Here is a 20,002-nt window from a genome sequence, read left to right on the forward strand (position 1 = left end):
CCCTACATACAAAAAAAAAAAAAAGCATCGGCTCACCTAACAAGGGGATCCAGCACCGAATCCCACTGCATCCCCCGCTCGTCCTCTTCCGACCCCCCCGCGCCTCCTCCGCTCGCCCCTTGCATAGATGTGAGCATTGGCTCACCTAACACCTGCCCTGGATTCCCTACCTGCCGCCAGCGCAGAGCCGCAGACCTCTTGCTTCCTCCTCTGTTCCCCCTAGTGATCCACTTTTGCATCGCGTCATCACTGAAGCGCCGGGCGGTTACTAGAGGGAACAGAGGAGGAAACGAGGTCTGCGGCTCTGCGCTGGCGGCAGATAGGAAATCCAGGGCAGGTGTTAGGTGAGCCAATGCTCACATCTATGCAAGGGGCGAGCGGAGGCGGCGCGGGGGGGGGGGGGGGTTTGTCGGAAGAGGACGAGCGGGGGATCGGCGGTTGCACGGAGATGCAGCGGGAATGCGGCGGATTCGTTAAGGGGGAAATGGCGTCGGGATTCGAATCCACGAATCTCGAATATTTCTCAATATTCAAGGGATTCGTGGATTCGCCGTCCCACCCCTAATATATATATACACACTGTATAATGCAGTAAATTATTAAGGATACACACTTTGACAGCAATTTTCCTGGTTTCAGAATCAGAAACACTCCCTATAGCCACCATATATATTGCTGTATTGGTATGTAACCCTGCCCTCCCATTGATGCTTAAGCCTTTGCTGTTTAGCTAGGCAGAATTCTCTTCCCAAGGCATGCTGGAAGACTAGGCATTATTTTCACTGGCTTTGGAATTCTCGGAATTCAAACATTCCGCAGAGCTGACCCTGACAGGACTAAAAAGGACACCACCTGTGATATATTTAGAATGTAAATCAGGTAGAGGAAAGGTAAATCAGCGAGAGGAAAAAGTTTACAATGGTTAAACACTGACTTTATTGTAAGAATTGTAATATATTATATGTATATATATTATTAGTTTACTTAGTTCTGCTTTAAGAACAATTGCCCACATACTGGTACATATTAATCTAGCCATCAAAAAAACCATTCTGAAAAATGTAAGGTCCTGGAAGAAGCCAACAGTCCTATTTGAGGAGTTGACAATGGAAGAGACACAAACATTTTTATGTGATATGAAAAAACGGTCAGCACATTAACAGGCCATTTGAGAAAATATGGCGGCCTTGGAGTATCTGAATAGACCATAACACTATGAGAAACATAGGCGAGAGGACGGTATGGGTAGAGCGGTTATCTTTCTGTTCTTTTTCTCTTCTATTTTCCCCCATTTTCTTACCATTTTTCTTCTTTCACTCTTTTGTGCTCGTCTTTCTAACCATTGCTAATTTTTACTAGTATTTCGGGTACTGGTTTTCTATATACTGCTGTATATACTTGAGTATAAGCCTAGAAATTTAGGTCTGACTCACTAAATAAAAGTATAGGGGTCGACTTATACACGAGTCACAAGCAACACTGAGCTATGTGTGTACTATTTGTGACATTCCCATTTGCAGCAATTTACCCAGTGGTTAGTGACACTTTTTTGATAAAAGAAGTGCCAAGAAATCACAGGTCTGAAAGTCTTGGCCACAACAACTTACAAGGAAAGGGGCAGGGGGGAAAGATACTGGGTTGCAGGAAGGGGTGGATAATTGCTGCATTGGGGGGCCTGGAGGTGTTATTGGCTGCACTTAAGGCATGGGGGGGGGGGCACAATGGCTGTAATACTGTATGCAGTGCAGCTCTTAACTTTGCTGGGTAGACTTATACTTGAGTCAATAAAATATTCCAGCTAAAGAGGGTTGAATATTGGAGTCGACTTCTACATGAGGTCGACTTGTATTCGAGTATATACGGTAATATAAAAAATGCAGAATATAAAACTAGTTAGGCTCATAAAAGTTGTGATTTATTATGGCTTGGGAGTGGACAGAGCAGGACCATCTGTAAGGCAACCTTTGTATGGTGCATAGGGCCTAATGGGTGTCACAGGGCCCAACTACCCTCCTATCTAACCTCACTCCCCTTTCAGATTTACATAACGGTTATAGATGGCACAGATATCATGGAGGAACCGGTATTCTACTAGCGGCTTTTCACAGCGGTGGTTTATTTATTTTTTTGTTTTTTGGTTTTGTTTTTTCGTTTTTTTTACACATATGGGCATCTTTGCTCTGTTTAATTAGAAATTTGGAAAGGAAAAAAAAAATCTGAAAGTCACTACCTAATTAAATTCTGCTTTTTGAAGTGAACCTGTATCCAGCTGTTTATGGAGTGAGACTTGCATGCCCCTTTCTCACTGACTAAGCTGCTCTTATTGGATAAATTAATCTATTTCTACTAATGTGATATCTTTGACAGGGTTTTGCAGCATTGATTTTGTGAGAGTTGGCCAATTTAAGTACTGGTAGCTTAGTGAGGCAAGAAGGGGCGGGCACAAATACTGACCACGCCTGATTCTCACTCCATAAACAGCCAGGCGCGGATTCACAGAAAGGTCCCGCCCATTCCTTCTTTAAAGAGACACTGAAGCGAAAAATAAATTATGATATTATGATTTGTATGTGTAGTACAGCTAAGAAATAAAACATTAAAATCAGATACATCAGTCTAATTGTTTCCAGTACAGGAAGAGTTAAGAAACTCCAGTTGTTATCTCTATACAAAAAAGCAATTAAACTCTACGACTTTCAAAGTGGTGGAGAGGGCTGTTTTCTGACTTTTATTATCTCTACTGTTAGTTAACCATTTACTTTTTCTCTGCCAGAGGAGAGGTCATTAGTTCACAGACTGCTCTGAAAGAATCATTTTGAATGCTGAGTGTTGTGTAATCTGCACATATTAGAGAATGATGCAATGTTAGAAAAAACACTATATACCTGAAAATAAATATATGAGAAAATTTTCTTTGCTGCTAATCTTCTAGTAATTATTCATAGTACACAACCAATTCATTATATTATATATTTTTTTTCACTTCAGAGTCTCTTTAAAGCTACAGCAGTCAGCAGGTATTCTTCACAGCAGAACCTGTTATAGAAAACAAGTGAGCATGTCCTGCAGAGATCTGCCTTTTCTGACGGAACATCCACAAAATTAATATCTGTGAGCAATTAAGATCTGTGTGTCGTCATCCTCAGAAGCTGAAAGAATCCCCTCGCCGGGCTCACATTACACACAACAACTGTTTGCCCCGGGAGAAAGAGCTTCAGGTGGTTTCCATGTGTGACCATCCTTAGTGTCCTCAAATCTCCATCTGTCATCAGTACGGAGGAAAGATCTGATCATGTATGACCAGCCAAGAGTTTTCTATCAGTTCAGCAAGCCCCATAGAGACGGAATGAGGATTAGGCGCAATATGGACCTTCATGGGAAACGTTTTATGCAATACGCTAACACATCATCATTGTCAAAGCCGGAGGCGGCTGCATATCACTCATCTGTACGGTGCATAGTTTCTGCAGAACATCTTATATGAAGGTTACAGAATAAAGGAGGAGGTGCAGCCTGGACATTTGTAAAGGGAGATTCCAATTTCACCACGAAAATTGCCAAGAACATAGATTGGCGTAACCTCGTTATTTGGGTAAAAAAAAAAAAAAACATCCATCCATCAAGTTCAAGTAATAAATAAAGTACAACACCAGCCCGCTCCCTCACATATCCCTGTTGATCCAGAGGAAGGCAAAAAAAAACCCTTACAAGGCATGGTTTAATTAGCTCCAAAAACGGGGAAAAAATTCTACCTGACTCCAGATGCCAATCAGATAAAATCCCTGTATCAAAACCACCAGGAATTAACTTGTAACTATAGCCATGGATGTCTTTTCAATGCAAGGAAAGCATCTAAGCCACCATAACTACTTCCTGTGGTAATACATTCCACATTTTAATCACTCTTACCGTAAAGAACCCTTTCCTAAATACATGGCTAAATCTTGTTTCCTCTATGTGCATGTCCCCTAGTCCTTTGTAAAAGCCTAGGGGCAAAAACGCTCATCTGTAAAGAGTTTATATTGCTATCTGATGGATTTATACTTCTTAATTAAATCTCCTCTAAGTCGTCTTTTCTCCAGACTAAATAAGCCCAGTTTACCTAACCTCTCCTGGCAAGTGAGACCTTCCATCCCTCTAAACAAGTCATTTTGTAATGTAAGATTATTACAATGATCTTTCCATTTCAATTTGCACCTACGCCTCTTCCATTAACAACATTTAGCGCAGACTGCATTTTCTGGGTACCATGGCCACAGAACTCGGGAGTACAGATTTTCCAGAAACTCCAATCTTGCTGCATGAGTACTAAGCAACAGACAACAGAAGCCTGAATGGCAGCAAGATGTGGAAACTTTTAAAGAGGAGCTGTCAGCCATAGTATCTAAAAACAAACAAAAAACCATACAGTATATAAGTAGATAAATACTTGCTCTACTTTTTTTTCTATAGTAAAAAAAAGTGAAAGTCCTTCTTAAGATTTTTCATCTTCAGACCATCTGGAAGCCAATCCTGAGATCATTTCCTCCCTTACTCTGTGTTTTCATTGGCCTCTCTCCTCCCAGGCTTCAAACACTCCCACCCAGCTCTGCAATAGAAAGTGCATCTTCACTGTGTGACTCTGTTCCTCTCTGATTAGCCAATATTTCTCATGCTGAGGAGTTGCAGAGGTGTGGGTGGGAAAAACAGCAGGGAAAGAGGCTTCAGCCAATCAGGCTGCATTAGTTATGTCTGAGGGGAAAGTAAAGAAGAAAAAAATAAAATCCAGCATTCCCTGTAACCTTTCCTTTGTGCGGCAATGTACCAAACAAGACCCAGGTAAACTGGGGAATGATCTTTTATCAACAAGAAAATTAAGAGTGATTTTTAACTTTTGGATTGCCCGGTTAGCAACCTTAATACTGGTTTACCAGATAAAAATAAATAATTGATTTTGATTTTATGCCTTACAGTTATGCTTTAAGATGAACTTTACTTGAAGATAGAAGTAGGGTGAAAAAAAATAAATCAATACATTGCAAAGTGAGAAGTTAAAAAATAAAAAAAGATATTCACTGTGTAATTTGTTCAGGTCTGATTCAGCAGGTCATCATCCTTACTGCTGGCAGACAAGGAAAAAAAAGCACCAACTGCCATTATCCATAAACCCACCCACTAAGAATGTAATAGACTAAAAGGTTGTGTGTGTTTATGTATATACGCACAGAGGGACATATTGTTTGCTTGGCAGTTGAAAACTAATGTTATTTCCCACAATGCAACAAGTATCACACTGTGGGAGGGGTTTCCCCACAATATCAGCCATACAAGACGTCCCTCATGATCCATGTGAGAAAAGGTAAAGATTTCTTGTGGCAAAGGGAGTATCAGCTATTGAGTGGGATGACGTGTAATCCTGGGTAAAAGTGTCTCTTTAGGCCTTTCTTACATGGGAGATTGAACTGTGGGCTTATAGGTCTTTCCGGCTGCAATTCAATGGAACTGAATGGCGACAGTTTTAGCCCCACGTGTGTCAGCGCTGGACATGCTATACAAGTGCAGCCCGGCTCCGATGAGATTCAGTGCGGTGGCCGCCTCCACACTTCAGCTCAGAGATTTACAACTGACTTGCATTATACTAATCAGAGAAAACAGTGGGCATTTTGGCACGTTTTACTAATGCACAGTGTGTGTACAGGACTCTGTGACAATTGTGGTGATTCAGTCACCAGGGCTGTGGAGTCGGAGTCGTGGAGTCGGAGCAATTTTGGGTGCCTGGAGTCGGAGTCGGGAAAAAATGCACCGACTCCGACTCCTAATGAATTTGTAACTGTAATTAAAATAGAAAATATGATAAAATGTTCTATTTCTCAGATAAGTCATCATAAATAATTTATATACACAGTAATAGCTGTGTTCAGTCCACAAAAATGAAATAAACCAATCAAAATTAGTTACTTGTGCTGCTTCAATAAAGCAGTCCCCGTATTTTTAAAGTCAGATATACACATCTGATTGTGACTGTACAGTATATATGATGTGTACACAGGAATCTCTTATATATACTAAATAACATCTATGCTGTAAGTATAAAGCCTGATATGTAGCCGTGTCACTAATAGAGATGGTCAACGAGATGGAAATAATTCTGCATTGATGCTGGTTTATGCACATGTATGCACTCTCTTTGCTCATAAAATCAAATAATTTGATATGTTGTTAAAATTTGGTTTGGGGACTATGAATTAAAGGGTACCTGAGGCGAATTAAAAGAAAAGCTTTATACATACCTGGGGCTTCCTCCAGCTCCCTTCAGGCCATTCAGTCCCTCGCTGTCCTCCTCCGCCACTTGGATCTTCTGCTATGAGTCCAGGTAATTCAGCCAGTCAGAGCAGTCTGGCTACGTGCCGCTTCCACAGCCAGGAGCGTTCTGCACCTGCACAATAGTGCTGCGCAGGTGTAGTACGCTCCCGTCGGCGGAGTGTGTGCATGCGCACTACACCAGACTGGCTCAAGTACCTGGACTCATAGCAGAAGATCCAGGTGGCGGAGGAGGACAGCGAGGGACTGATTAGCCTGAAGGGGGCTGCAGGAAGCCCCAGGTAAGTATAAAACTTTAATTTCATCTGTCTCCGGTTTCCTTTGTTACACAGTAGTACTATACTCTACATATGCACTCCCCACAGAGCTGCAGGGAATCCACTGAGAATGCTGTGCACATTGAACACAGAGGTGTTGTCTGTCACCCATAAACCTTGTTCAGATTGTGCATGAAGAATGTGTAATAGAGGAAGAATCTCCTCATTCCCCTGCAGAGTACCTCCACATCATTCTTACATGTACCCACAGCTACACTGCCTAGGGCCTGATAGATGTTCTTTGTTCTGGTCTGTACCTTTTACAAGTACTCTTACCAAGGACTAGTTTTAGTCTAAAGGCAATAAATATAGTAGTCTACATATCCTTCTCACTTCAGTTGTCTTTCCTAAGCGTTGGCAGACGAATTTCACGTTACATACGGTTAATCAACAAAATTGTAATATGCAAATTAGAGGAGTCGGAGGAATCCTAAACTCAGGAGTCGGAGTCGGTGCATTTTTGGACCGACTCCACAGCCCTGTCAGTCACACAGCAGTATGTGATGCTCAATAAATTATTATTTTCTTATATTAATGATGCTTCCTTCAATACACTGCACAACAAATACGTGGTGCAGATGACGAACCTGTATTAACATCCACAAATTACAGGATGAAGAACAACCCAAAGCCAGCCTAAAAAATGAAAGCTGCACACACAAGAATTCTGTCAATAAATAATTTGTGATAAATCTGCCCATTATTGCAGGTCCAGATGTGAGGTCTTTCCCCTGAGAAATTAAAATATTGTGCAAAAGTCCATTTGTTTCAGTAATTCAACTTAAAAGGTGAAACTAAGATATGAGATAGGAACTCTTTTGCATGCGTTTTGGATGAATTACTGGTAGCTGATTTGTTTCTGACATTTTGAGCCTAGAATATGGAACAGTTTCACAATATTCTAATGGTCTGAGATTTTGATTTTGGGGTTCTCATAAGCTGTCAGCCATATTCATCAAAATTATAACAAATAAAGGCTTGAAATATCTCACTTTGCATGCAATGGGTCTATTTCATATATTAATCATATTGACGGTCGGAACAATTATTTCCGACAGGGCCAATCGGATTTCTGATCATTTTTCTGATTGATTTTCCGATCACTATATAATAAGATTGGAAATCAGATTGCACCTGTCGGAAATAATCAATTTGACCGTCAATCTGATAGAAAATTGCATTGTGTATGTATGTACAGACCCGGACAGCCAGTGCTATATAAACCTATCTGTATTGCCTGAAGAAGTGGGGTCACGCCAGCGAAATGCGTTGTACTTATTGTGGAGTGTATAAATAAATCATTTGTTGCTTACATGAAAAAGTACTTATCTCAGTGTCCTTTGGAGTGGCTGGATTTCCACCTCCCCCACGTCCATGTTGTAAAACTTTTAGTATATTGTTTTATCCTTTTGGCGCCTCTGTTCGCTTGCATCAACTGTCATTCCACCCTGGTGAAACGGCGGAAATCGTTCCACGTTTCTTCCTATCTAGAGAGAGTGACTTTTTGGGGACAGGTTTTCTCACCACCTGCCGTCACAGTGGTTGCCTATTGTGGTAACCCTGGTTTGTGAGTATTTCTTTACCTACCTTTCACCTATCCAATCATGATCCATACATACTACACTATATTGGGCTCTCGGTGTCCTTGTGTTCTTTCTCCTTCAACCATTGTGTGTACCAGACATTGCAGGTTTGCAGTGCTGACTTGGAAGCTGTTATGGGGTTATCACCATTTTTAAAATGGAGGATAGAGAATTCCATTGATCACAGTGGACAAACAGGACAGAATAGAGGAGAAAGATGAATGAGCAGACTTTGCGGGAGGCAAGTATGACGTCTATATGTTTATTTTTCGGTTCATGTTTGCTTTAATGAATGAATAGAAGTCAGTATAAGAGGCAGAGTAATACTGCAGTAAACACGCAGGAATCTGCTACTCTTCTTCTAATAACAGTAATCAATATCTGCCACGTTCCCGGCTCACCTGTCTATTCCCCATGTGAGCCCGACAATCACTCATTCTTCTTAGCGCTGTCGAGTCAATTAACGTCACAGCTGACACACATGATCATGTCTGGGCTTGTCATGCAGCAGCCATGACAAACGTGTGTACTCAATACATGCTAATTTAATTCATGCTTCCATTCCCAGGTGGCTCATAGATCTGCTTCTCGGAAATGGTTAGCCTGGGATACACAGCCCTGGATACTGAATGTAAAATTGTAACCACAATGCGTGAGACTTCATATTCTTCCTATAACCTTGTGTGTGAAATACGAACAGTCATTTTCAGTACATATCACACCTGTGTGTAGAAGTCCAGGATACAGTGATGTGAATATCATGGCGAAGACTCAATGATTTGAAGACCAAAGATACAACTGGCAATGATATGAAGACCAAGAAACAACTCAATGATATAAAGACCAAGAGACAACTCGCAATCATATGAAGATTATGAGACAACACACAATGATATGAATACCAAGAGATGACTCTTAATATTATGAAGACCAAGATATGACTCACAATGTTATGAAGACCAAAATACAAATCACAATGATATCAAAGCCAAGAGATGAGTTGGAATGAAATGAAGACCAAGAGACGACTCAATAAAATTAAGACCAAGAGATGACTCAATTATATGAAAACCAAGAGATGACTCCAAATGAAATGATGACCAATGATATGAAGACCAAGAGACCTTCCCAATGATATGAAGACCAAGAAATGACTTACAATGATATGAAGGCCAAGAGAAAACTCACAATGATATGAAGGCCAAGAGAAAACTCAAAATGATATGAAGACGAAGAAGCACACTGTGCAATGACATTATATAGAGCCACATACTGTACAAATGACATAATATGAAGCCATCCAAACCTATTGACAACATTAACGTCCAGACACAACCACATTACAGCTAGACACATGCCACATTAGTATAATGAAAATCCAGAGACATCCCATGATTCCATGAGGATAGAAACCCAGCAATAATACAGTGAAGATAAAGAGACATGAATACAGAGATAGCAGACTCCACATCCCAATGATACTGTGAGCTGTCTGGAGATAATAGGAGGAGCCAGAGACGGGAAAAATGACAGAAAGAAGACCCATGGGCACCTCATGATGACATTACAAGCTATGCACACTCCATGATGGCACAAAAAGACACCAATATAATGAGACTGAGGAAAAAGCACCAACCTCACAATGGGGCAAAATCTAAAGACACTACAGAACGATAGAGAGAGGTGTCAGCAGTGCACCCTATTCTAACAATGAAGGACCAGAGATTGTACAAGGGAAGGTCTAGACTAGAGACACCTTACAATAGTACAATGAAGACCTATAATAGAGACACCCTACAGATGATGCAATGAGGAGTCAGCGACACCTCAAAAAGGCACGACAAAGACCTTGATAAATGCAATTAATCCCATTAATAATATGACGAGATGCCACAGACTACTCATAATGCTACAATGAAGACATCACATCATGATGGAGATCCTAATGATACAATGAGATACACCCAGGTATTGTGATACTTACATCTTGTCCTGCAGTGCAGAGAGATGGGCCCGGGGACGGCAGACCTTAATGTGGGTACAGTTCCTGGGGAGGCGGATCACCTGGCTTCCTCCAATCTTGTGAGGACACAGAAGAGTCTGGAAGATGGAGAAGAGGCAGTTCAACCAAGAGTGCCTTTTAGGCTTAGAAGACAAAATCAAAAGTAAAAGCAAAAAGATTGTTAACAATAAACAACAAGTAAAGCAGCAATAATCTAGCATTTATTTCAGAATCAGTTTATTCGCCGAGTGCGACAGACATCGCACCCGGACATTTTTGTGGTTCACACGGCATGGAAAGCGGTTTTTACAGATAAAAAACATTTGGGCACAATCAGAAAAGGAAAAACAAAACAAGAGAGTTAGTGACATAGCAGAAACATTACAACATAACAAGCATACTGAAAATATTGCAAACATGATTTGGGCAGCAAATTCATGGATCACAAAGATTACAACATAACAAGCATACTAAAGGATTGCAAGCATGATGATTATTGATTTGGGCAGCAGTGCAAGGCTAGGGAGTTTAGCGAGGGTGGTGGCTCGAGTCCAGCAGGAGGACAGCTTGAGGAAAAAGTGTTCAAATGCCTGGAAGTCTTGGTGGGGATGGATCTGTAGCGGCAACCTGGTGGCAGGCAGTCGAAGTAGCGACTACCTGGGTGGGGCCATTATGTATCGGCGAATAAACAGATTCTGATTTGCCTGGCATCAGTAAAGTGAACCCTTTTCAACGCTTTGAGCCACTGTAGTGAATAATAAATCTAATAATCAACGGTTGATGTACCTGGAATTGTTTTTGGCACATACAGGGTCGCTGATGGTGTATATTTTTAAACACATACAGTTCAGTAACAGTAAGCATACAGTTCAGATATAGCACTATACACATAAGTAGGCATATACACAACCCATGAGACATAGTCGACAAAGACAAGGTAGTAATTATGCACTGCATAGACTCAGCTGCGCATGCACACGCCACAACTGCCGCCTACTGCGCCCATGCAGTGGGCAGACTTTAGTGTGTGTGTGTGCACAGGCTTTGGGCAGTGGTGTCGTGTGCGCAGGCTTTGGGCGGTAGTGTGTGCGCAGGCTTTGCGGGGCAGTGTCGTGTGCGCAGGCTTTGGGCGGTAGTGTGTGCGCAGGCTTTGGGCAAAAGAATTGTATGCGCACGCTATGGGCAAAAGGTTTGTGCTCAGGCTTTGGGTGGCGGTGTTGTGTGCGCAAGTTTTGGGCGGTAGTGTTGTGTGCGCAGGCTTTGGGCGAATGGGTTGTGTGCGTAGGCTTTGGACGGCAGGTTCATGTGCTCAGGCTTTGGGTGGCGGTGTCGTGTGCGCAGGTTTTGGGTGGCAGTGTCCTGTTTTGTGCAGGCTTTGGGCGGCGGTGTAGTGTGCGCAAGCTTTGTGCAGCAGTGTCCTGTGCGCAAGCTTTGGGCGGTGGGGGCTCTGCAGCATTTGTGATGTGTGAATCTTGAGAATTCTGGGTTTACTGGTGCTTAAAGAATATATGTTGAAAAGGGCCAGCCGTTTGTTTTCAGATAAAGAACAGGTATAGCAGTACGGATCACAACTTGATAGGACACTATTATTTAGTATTTATATAGTGCCAACATCTTCCGCAGCGGCGTACAAAGTCTATTGTCTTGTCATTTACCTGTCCCTCAAGAGGAGCGCACAATCTAATCCCTACCATAGTCATTTGTCCATCGTAGTCTAGGGTCAATTTAGAGGGAAGCCAATTAACTTATCTGTATGTTTTTGGGATGTGGGAAGAAACTGGATGTGTCCGGAGAAAAAGGACGCAGACACGGGGGAGAACATACAAACTCTGTGTAGATACTGCCCTGGCTGGGATTCAAACTGGGGAGCCAGTGCTGCAAGGCGAGAGTGCCAACCAATACGCCACCGTGCTGCCACTAGAATCTCTCTGCTTGTAAATACTGTGTCCATGACAACCACATTATAATAACTGCCTGCTGGTACCTGTAGTTCCACAATGGCGAAGAGCATAATATTTACACTATACTTTGCCATGGTGCACCGGCCACATCATAAGTCACAGAGCGGCAGTGCCGGTGGCTGGAGCCCTCCTGGGTGTGATGTCAGAGCGTGCGGGTAAAAGTCTATGTTAATCATCGCTGTTATTACAACTGATCGCCATCCCAAGCCGCCTGTAAAAGGAAGCTACAAGCAATTAAGTCTCAGGCTCATTTGTAGGTTACATAAATAAGTTAATTGTTGACTTTCCATGCCGGCTCAGGTTCCCGTATCAGAGCTTGTGCTCCGGGCCATAAAATAATGATTGGATGTTAAATTGTCCTTTCCTCTGTCCTGATTGCTTCATTTGTTATGGCGCAGCGTCCTGTGTGCTGCAGCGCTCCGCAAATGACGTCTCGGACCTTCAGACCATTAGGGTTAATGCTCTTTTAATTAACAACAAGCGTTTGTCCTATCGGTGGCTTCCTATAAACGTTCCAATGCTGGGGGCTGACAACGGCACAGTCATTAATATGATAAACAGATGGAGGGCGATTACTCTGCATATTTAATCGCTTAATCTTACCAAAGCAACCCCCTCTTCCCTGATGTCTCCCGTCAGCCGGCTAAAGACAAAGACTGAAAGCCTCATATCTGCAACCGTGCAATTATTTCATCTGCGTGTTCATTGCAGAGGAGTCCAATAAAGAGCAACACTCGGCAGTGGCATCACTGGACCCTGGACGAGAAGTCCAAAATAGAGCAATGCTCACCAGTGGCATCACTGGACCCTGGATGGGAAGTCCAAAATAGAGCAATGCTCACTAGTGGCATCACTGGACGAGAAGTCCAATAAAGAGCAATACTCGGCAGTGGCATCACTGGACCCTGGATGGGAAGTCCAAAATAGAGCAATGCTCACCAGTGGCATCACTGGACCCTGGATGGGAAGTCCAATATAGAGCAATGCTCAAAAGTGGCATCACTGGACGAGAAGTCCAATATAGAGCAATGATCACCAGTGGCCACTGGTTGAGGAGTCTAGTATGGCCCAATACTCACATGTGGCCTCACTAGGCACTGCATTTGGAGTCCAGTACATCGCAATACTCACTAGTAGCATTACTGGATGCTGGATGAGAAGTCCAGTAGAGAGTAATACTCATTAGTAGCAACACTGGACATCGGCTGAAAACTTCAGTATGGAGCAATACTCACCAGTGGCTTCACTGGACATTGGCTGAGAAGTTCAGTATGGAGCTATACTCACCACTGACATCAGTAGACATTGGCTAAGGACTCCAGTGCACAGCATTACTCAGAAGTGAAACTTTGTATATAATTCTTTTGTAGGCTTGCCTACTTCTTAGTTTCTCATAATCAAGTTGAAGTTTTTAAAGACTGTTATACAACTTGCTACCTTCAGGAACACAAGGGGATGCTTAGGGTTGCATCATACAAGGTTTAGGTCTGTGGTGTATAGGGTGATCTCATGTAGATTCACAGTCAGTTTTTTTATCCATTCAGACATGTCCCATTTTGTATGTGCTCACTGTTTGTGTAAGATGTGTAAGCGTCCACCGTTAGCACAGGGGTTTCAGAACACAGTACAACATTGGCTCACACTAACATCAATGGATGCATGAAACAAACATACTCTGCTTACATTACAAGTGTTATGTGTATTTGCTGGCTTCATGAGCTATGCTGAGGTTCTTTTTGTTTTCGTTTTATCAATGCAATGTCAGGGGAGCAATATTAAGTAATGGCATCACTGTACACTGGCTGATGTGTCCTGTAGGGCCTAGGTTCTCAACGTGTGGTACGCGTACCCCAGGGGGTACTTCTGAAGGTTCCAGGGAGTACTCGGGCTTGAACTACTTTGCCAAAAATAACAAATTTAGAGTTTTAGAAAATGATAAATCTTATTTATGTAAGGTGTAATACTCACCTATGGCATCACTGTACACTGGCTGATGGGTATAATACTCACCTATGGCATCACTGTACACTGGCTGATGTGCCCTGTAGGGTGTAATACTCACCTATGGCATCACTGTACACTGGCTGATGCGCCCTGTAGGGTGTAATACTCACCCATGGCATCACTGTACACTGGCTGATGCGCCCCGTGGGGTGTAATACTCACCTATGGCATCACTGTACACTGGCTGATGTGTCCCGTAGGGTGTAATACTCACCTATGGCATCACTGTACACTGGCTGATGTGTCCCGTAGGGTGTAATACTCACCCATGGCATCACTGTACACTGGCTGATGCGCCCCGTGGGGTGTAATACTCACCTATGGCATCACTGTACACTGGCAGATGTGTCCTGTAGGGTGTAATACTCACCTATGGCATCACTGTACACTGGCTGATGTGTCCTGTAGGGTGTAATACTCACCTATGGCATCACTGTACACTGTCTGATGTGCCCTGTAGGGTGTAATATTCACCTATGGCATCACTGTACACTGACTGATGCACCCTGTAGGATGTAATACTCACCTATGGCATCACTGTACACTGGCTGATGCGCCCTGTAGGGTGTAATACTCACCCATGGCATCACTGTACACTGGCTGATGCGCCCCGTGGGGTGTAATACTCACCTATGGCATCACTGTACACTGGCAGATGTGTCCTGTAGGGTGTAATACTCACCTATGGCATCACTGTACACTGGCTGATGTGTCCTGTAGGGTGTAATACTCACCTATGGCATCACTGTACACTGTCTGATGTGCCCTGTAGGGTGTAATATTCACCTATGGCATCACTGTACACTGACTGATGCACCCTGTAGGATGTAATACTCACCTATGGCATCACTGTACACTGGCTGATGCGTTCTGTAGGGTGTAATACTCACCTATGGCATCACTGTACACTGGCTGATGCGCCCCGTAGGGTGTAATACTCACCTATGGCATCACTGTACACTGGCTGATGTGTCCTGTAGGATGTAATACTCACCTATGGCATCACTGTACACTGGCTGATGCGCCCTGTAGGGTGTAATACTCACCTATGACATCACTGTACACTGTCTGATGTGCCCTGTAGGGTGTAATATTCACCTATGGCATCACTGTACACTGGCTGATGCGTCCTGTAGGATGTAAGGTTCACTTATGGTATCTGCAGAGTATAATATTTACTTATAGCATCACTGTACATTGGCCGATGTGTCCTGTAGGGGGTAATACTCACCTATGGCATCACTGTAAGTAGTTTTTTTTTTTTTGGGGGGGGGGGGGGCTGAGAATGTGGTCTTTTAAAGCTTGCATAAGAATAATTCATGCAAAGCAACCTTCCATGAAATGAATGTACAGAGCAGCATTGGATGTGGTAGTGTGATTAGGAGAGGTGGCTGGTGCACTACAGCTATGGCTGGATGAAGAGCAGAAGCCTTTGTACATATACATCTTGTGCATGTTCAGGTTTCTCCTTTTGTTACAAATGCTCAAGTCTAGCACAGCCACAGTGATGTACATACTTCCTTGTGCAAGGCTACCCATACACTCCTCAGATCGCAACTGTCCCACGATCTACATCGTGTGCATCGTAGGACAAATAACCATTATTACAGATCCTTGAATGTCGCCCATGTGACAATCGCTGGGTGCGCTTGCAGCGCCAATGTGCTCTGGCCGTAAAAATGATTTTTGCCCAATTCCAATTTAGCTAAATATTCTGTAGCGTATGACCAGCTTAATCCTGTGACACACGGCTTGTTCAGCTTCACCAAGCACAATACTGATCCCTCTGCTGACTGTAGCACATCACTGACATCCTCAGCAGTGGCCCCTGCTGGTCACTACTGCACAATATTACACAAGAATTGCACAACGCTGATGTCCTCATGCTGAGGCTGCGCAGTGCACTATAATGCAACAAGAAACTGCTAAATACTAACTCGCTGAGCAGCTCTGACAGTACTAGTGCTCAAAGCAACGTTAAAGGGATACATAAGTTTTAAAAAAAAAAAATGTTTACTCACCTGGGGCATCCCTCAGCCTCCTGAAGCTGTATGGTGCCCTTGCATCCTCGCTCCGATCCTCCTGTCCCCAACGGCGGCTACTTCCGGGTTCGGCAACAGCCGCCGACAGGCTGGGAACGCGAGTGATTCTCCGCGTTCCCAGCCGCTATATCACTCTCTATGCTGCTATAGCGTATAACATATACGCTATAGCATAGCAGCATAGAGGGTAATATAGCAGCTGGGAACGCGGAGAATAACTCGCGTTCCCAGCCTGTCGGCGGCTGTCGCCGAACCCGGAAGTAGCCGCCGTTGGGGACAGGAGGATCGGAGCGAGGATGCAAGGGCACCATACAGCTTCAGGGGGCTGAGGGATGCCCCAGGTGAGTAAAAATCATTTTTTTTTTAAATTAAGTATCCCTTTAAGTCCGTGAGCCATAAAACTGAGCGTATGATAATAAACTATATAATCAAAGGTTAATGTTAGTAATGACTGCATGACTACATTTTCAGTAGTTCTTCACATTAAAGGAGATGTAGCAAGTGGAGAGTAAAGAGAGATGAACTCCTGAGCTTTCCCATTGGTCTTTGAAACCATCCATCACACATCAACAGAGAGTCTTAAAAAGTCAAAGGGGAGGGAATTCCTCCTGGCATTAAATCACTTCCTTCTAACCCTCTTAAAGAGAATCTGTATTGTTAAAATCGCACAAAAGTAAACATACCAGTGCGTTAGGGGACATCTCCTATTACCCTCTGTCACAATTTCGCCGCTCCTCGCCGCATTAAAAGTGGTTAAAAACAGTTTTAAAAAGTTTGTTTATAAACAAACAAAATGGCCACCAAAACAGGAAGTAGGTTGATGTTCAGTATGTCCACACATAGAAAATACATCCATACACAAGCAGGCTGTATACAGCCTTCCTTTTTATTCTCAAGAGATCATTTGTGTGTTTCTTTCCCCCTGCAGCTATCTTCCACTGAAGTGTCAGGCTATTTCTTCCTGCAGAGTGCAGACAGCTCTGCCTGTATGTAATTCCTCAGTATGTGAAAGCCCAGCCAGCTCAGAGGAGGATTTATCCAGCTTGTAAAAGATAATAGAGCAGAGAGAAGCTGCACTAATCTAAATAATACACAGGCAGTGTGCAGAGAGAGGCCTGGAGGGGGGAGATGCATCACAGAACCACAACACTGAAGAACTTGGCAGCCTTCCAGACACAGCCTGACAAGTCTGACAAGAGAGAGATAAGTTGATTTATTACAGAGATGGTGATAGTAGAACGTGCTGCAGTAAGCCAGAGCACATTAGAATAGATTTTGGAACTTGTAGGATGGAAGAAAACCGCATGAAATTTTTGTTACGGAGTCTCTTTAACAACAGTACTTATCCAGGGTGTAGCTCTGAAATCTTTCTACTGAAGGTAACCTCTGATAATGTACTTTGTCTTCTGAGTATGTGCGGGAGGTCCACACATGCGCAGAAGACCCCGACTGAGCCAGTTACCGGGGCTAGTTGCGGCTGAACGGCAAACCGTGGGAGGACGGCGTGGGACTCAGCTTATGAGGCTGGAGGAAGCCCCGGGTAAGTATCAAATATTTTAATCATCCAATCTCTGGTATACTTTAACTACTTCAGGACGAGAGCAATTTTCGTATATCAGCGCTGCTCCCATTCATTCGCCAATAGCTTTATCACTACTCATCACACTTAAATCATCTATATTTTTTTTTCAGGACAAATTGGGCTTTTAGTGTGTGATAATTTGGTTTAGTAATTACCTATTTTAAAGGGAAAATAAGGGAAATAAACAGAAAAAACACACTTTTTCTCCATTTACATCCATTATATCATTACAATAATTAGTGTCAACTATAAATTAAACCCACAAACTTTATTTGCTTATCGATCCTGGTTATTACAACATTTATATTATGTTCTAGTACAATGTATGGGGACAATATTGTATTTGGAAATAGAGGTGTTTTTTTCTGCTTTTTTGCTTTCTCATTGTACACCATCAATGATTACAAGACCTTATTTCCAAAAATAATATTAACATACCCTCATGGCATATAAATTTTAAAAGCCAAGTTCCTAAGGTAACAATATGTTTTTTCTTTTATATTGTCACTTTGTTTTCATTTTACAAGTCTTATATTGATACAAAATATACAAAAATGTAATTTTGTGGTTCAGTTTGTGACTAAAAACAATACACAAGACATTATTATTATTATTATTTAGTATTTATATAGCGCCGACATATTACGCAGAGCTGTACAGTGTGTGTATATATATATATCTCTTGTAACTATCTGTCCCTCAAAGGAGCTCACAATCTAATCCCTACCATAGCCATATGTCTATATTATGTAGTGTAAGTACTGTAGTCTAGGGCCAATTTTTTTAGGGGGAGCCAATTAACTTATCCGTATGTTTTTGGAATGTGGGAGGAAACCGGAGTGCCCGGAGGAAACCCACGCAGACACGGAGAGAACATACAAACTCTTTGCAGATAGTGCCCTGGCTGGGATTCGAACCAGGGACCCAGCGCTGCAAGGCGAGAGAGCTAACCACTACGCCACCGTGCTGCCCCAATATAAAAATGAAAATCACTTTTTTTATGTTTCATTGAGTTTGTCCGTATCTATTTTTTATGCGACGTGGATCCAACCTTTAAGACACACCAATATGTATTCTACAACTCTTCACGATTAAAATGATACCACATATTTAGTAACAAACTGGTAGTGCACTCTCCACAACTACACTGGACAAATCTATCCGTCCAGTTGTCTTTAAAGTAAACCAGAGACGGAACACCCGCCTGTATTTTACCATATATATCAGTGGGAACATTACAGAAAATACATACCATGCTCTCTTTTTCATTCTTCACTGCTCAGTCTGCTTCTTATCAGCCCTGATATAATCCCCGTGTCACAGACCGCTAGGCCGGTCTGCGGGTGGGTCAGTCGATCAGCGTCAGAAATCCTCTTACACGGTCATTTGTTCATCACGAAGGGTAACCCGCGTTCGCAATTTGATGAACTGACTCGCGAAGGGAGCGTTCTGATACCGACCGAATCACTCCACACACATACAATTCAAAGATCTGCCACCAAGCGAGTTACACAGCCCGCTACTGTAATTATACTAGGACTTGGAGAACGCTCTATTAGCAGTATGCAGGAATCTGGGTCAGATCTGACTATCTGAGCCGGATTCACGCATACGGCTTATAAATGTATACTTCTATTAAACACAGGGTAGCGAGTTCAGGAGAATAGGTACGATTGTGTATGTTCAGCAACAGGTCATAACCGCTAAACGATTTTTAAACGTTTAATAACACAAATGCATTACATACAGTTATATACACCTATTAACATATAAAACACAGAGCTTAAAAATAAAAAGGAATAAAATCAGAAAGTTCTTACTTAGTTAGCTGAGCAGTCCATTTGAAGAAGGAAGAAAATAGTCCAGTTTAAAAGTAGGCATTCAGGTTAAAAGTCTTTGTACACAACATGCGCCCGGTTCTCCGTGAGCACATGTCTAGACTTCCCTGGTAGATGGAATTTTGAGAACTGAGGCGGAGTTCCTCGCAAACACTTTTTACTGACCTCAGTTTTGGGGCGGTCACTACCTGGAAAGTAGGTGTGTTTAAGGCAGGGTTCCCTCCTGGAAGCCAGGTTGCCACCCTCAGACTTAGAGCTAGAAATGTACCAATTTATTAATAATTTGTGTGACTCGGCCCAAGATTAGTGTATCGCAAATCCGAGCCCATATTCATAAGCAGCATGCGACTCTGTATTAAATGAGGCTATACAT

General features: G+C 42.7%; 1 protein-coding gene across 3 annotated transcripts in view; it reads right to left on the minus strand.

Moving 5' to 3' along the window:
• Positions 1-20,002, minus strand: part of LOC137533948 (uncharacterized) — a 238,874-nt gene that overhangs the window by 39,138 nt on the left and 179,734 nt on the right. For all 3 annotated transcript variants that reach the window (XM_068255268.1, XM_068255267.1, XM_068255269.1), the window contains exon 14: positions 10,185-10,300. In XM_068255268.1, coding sequence (XP_068111369.1) covers positions 10,185-10,300 — 116 coding nt within the window. The remainder of the gene's footprint in view (positions 1-10,184; positions 10,301-20,002) is intronic.

Source organism: Hyperolius riggenbachi, chromosome 10 (genome assembly GCF_040937935.1).
Source record: "Hyperolius riggenbachi isolate aHypRig1 chromosome 10, aHypRig1.pri, whole genome shotgun sequence".
NCBI lineage: Eukaryota > Metazoa > Chordata > Amphibia > Anura > Hyperoliidae > Hyperolius > Hyperolius riggenbachi.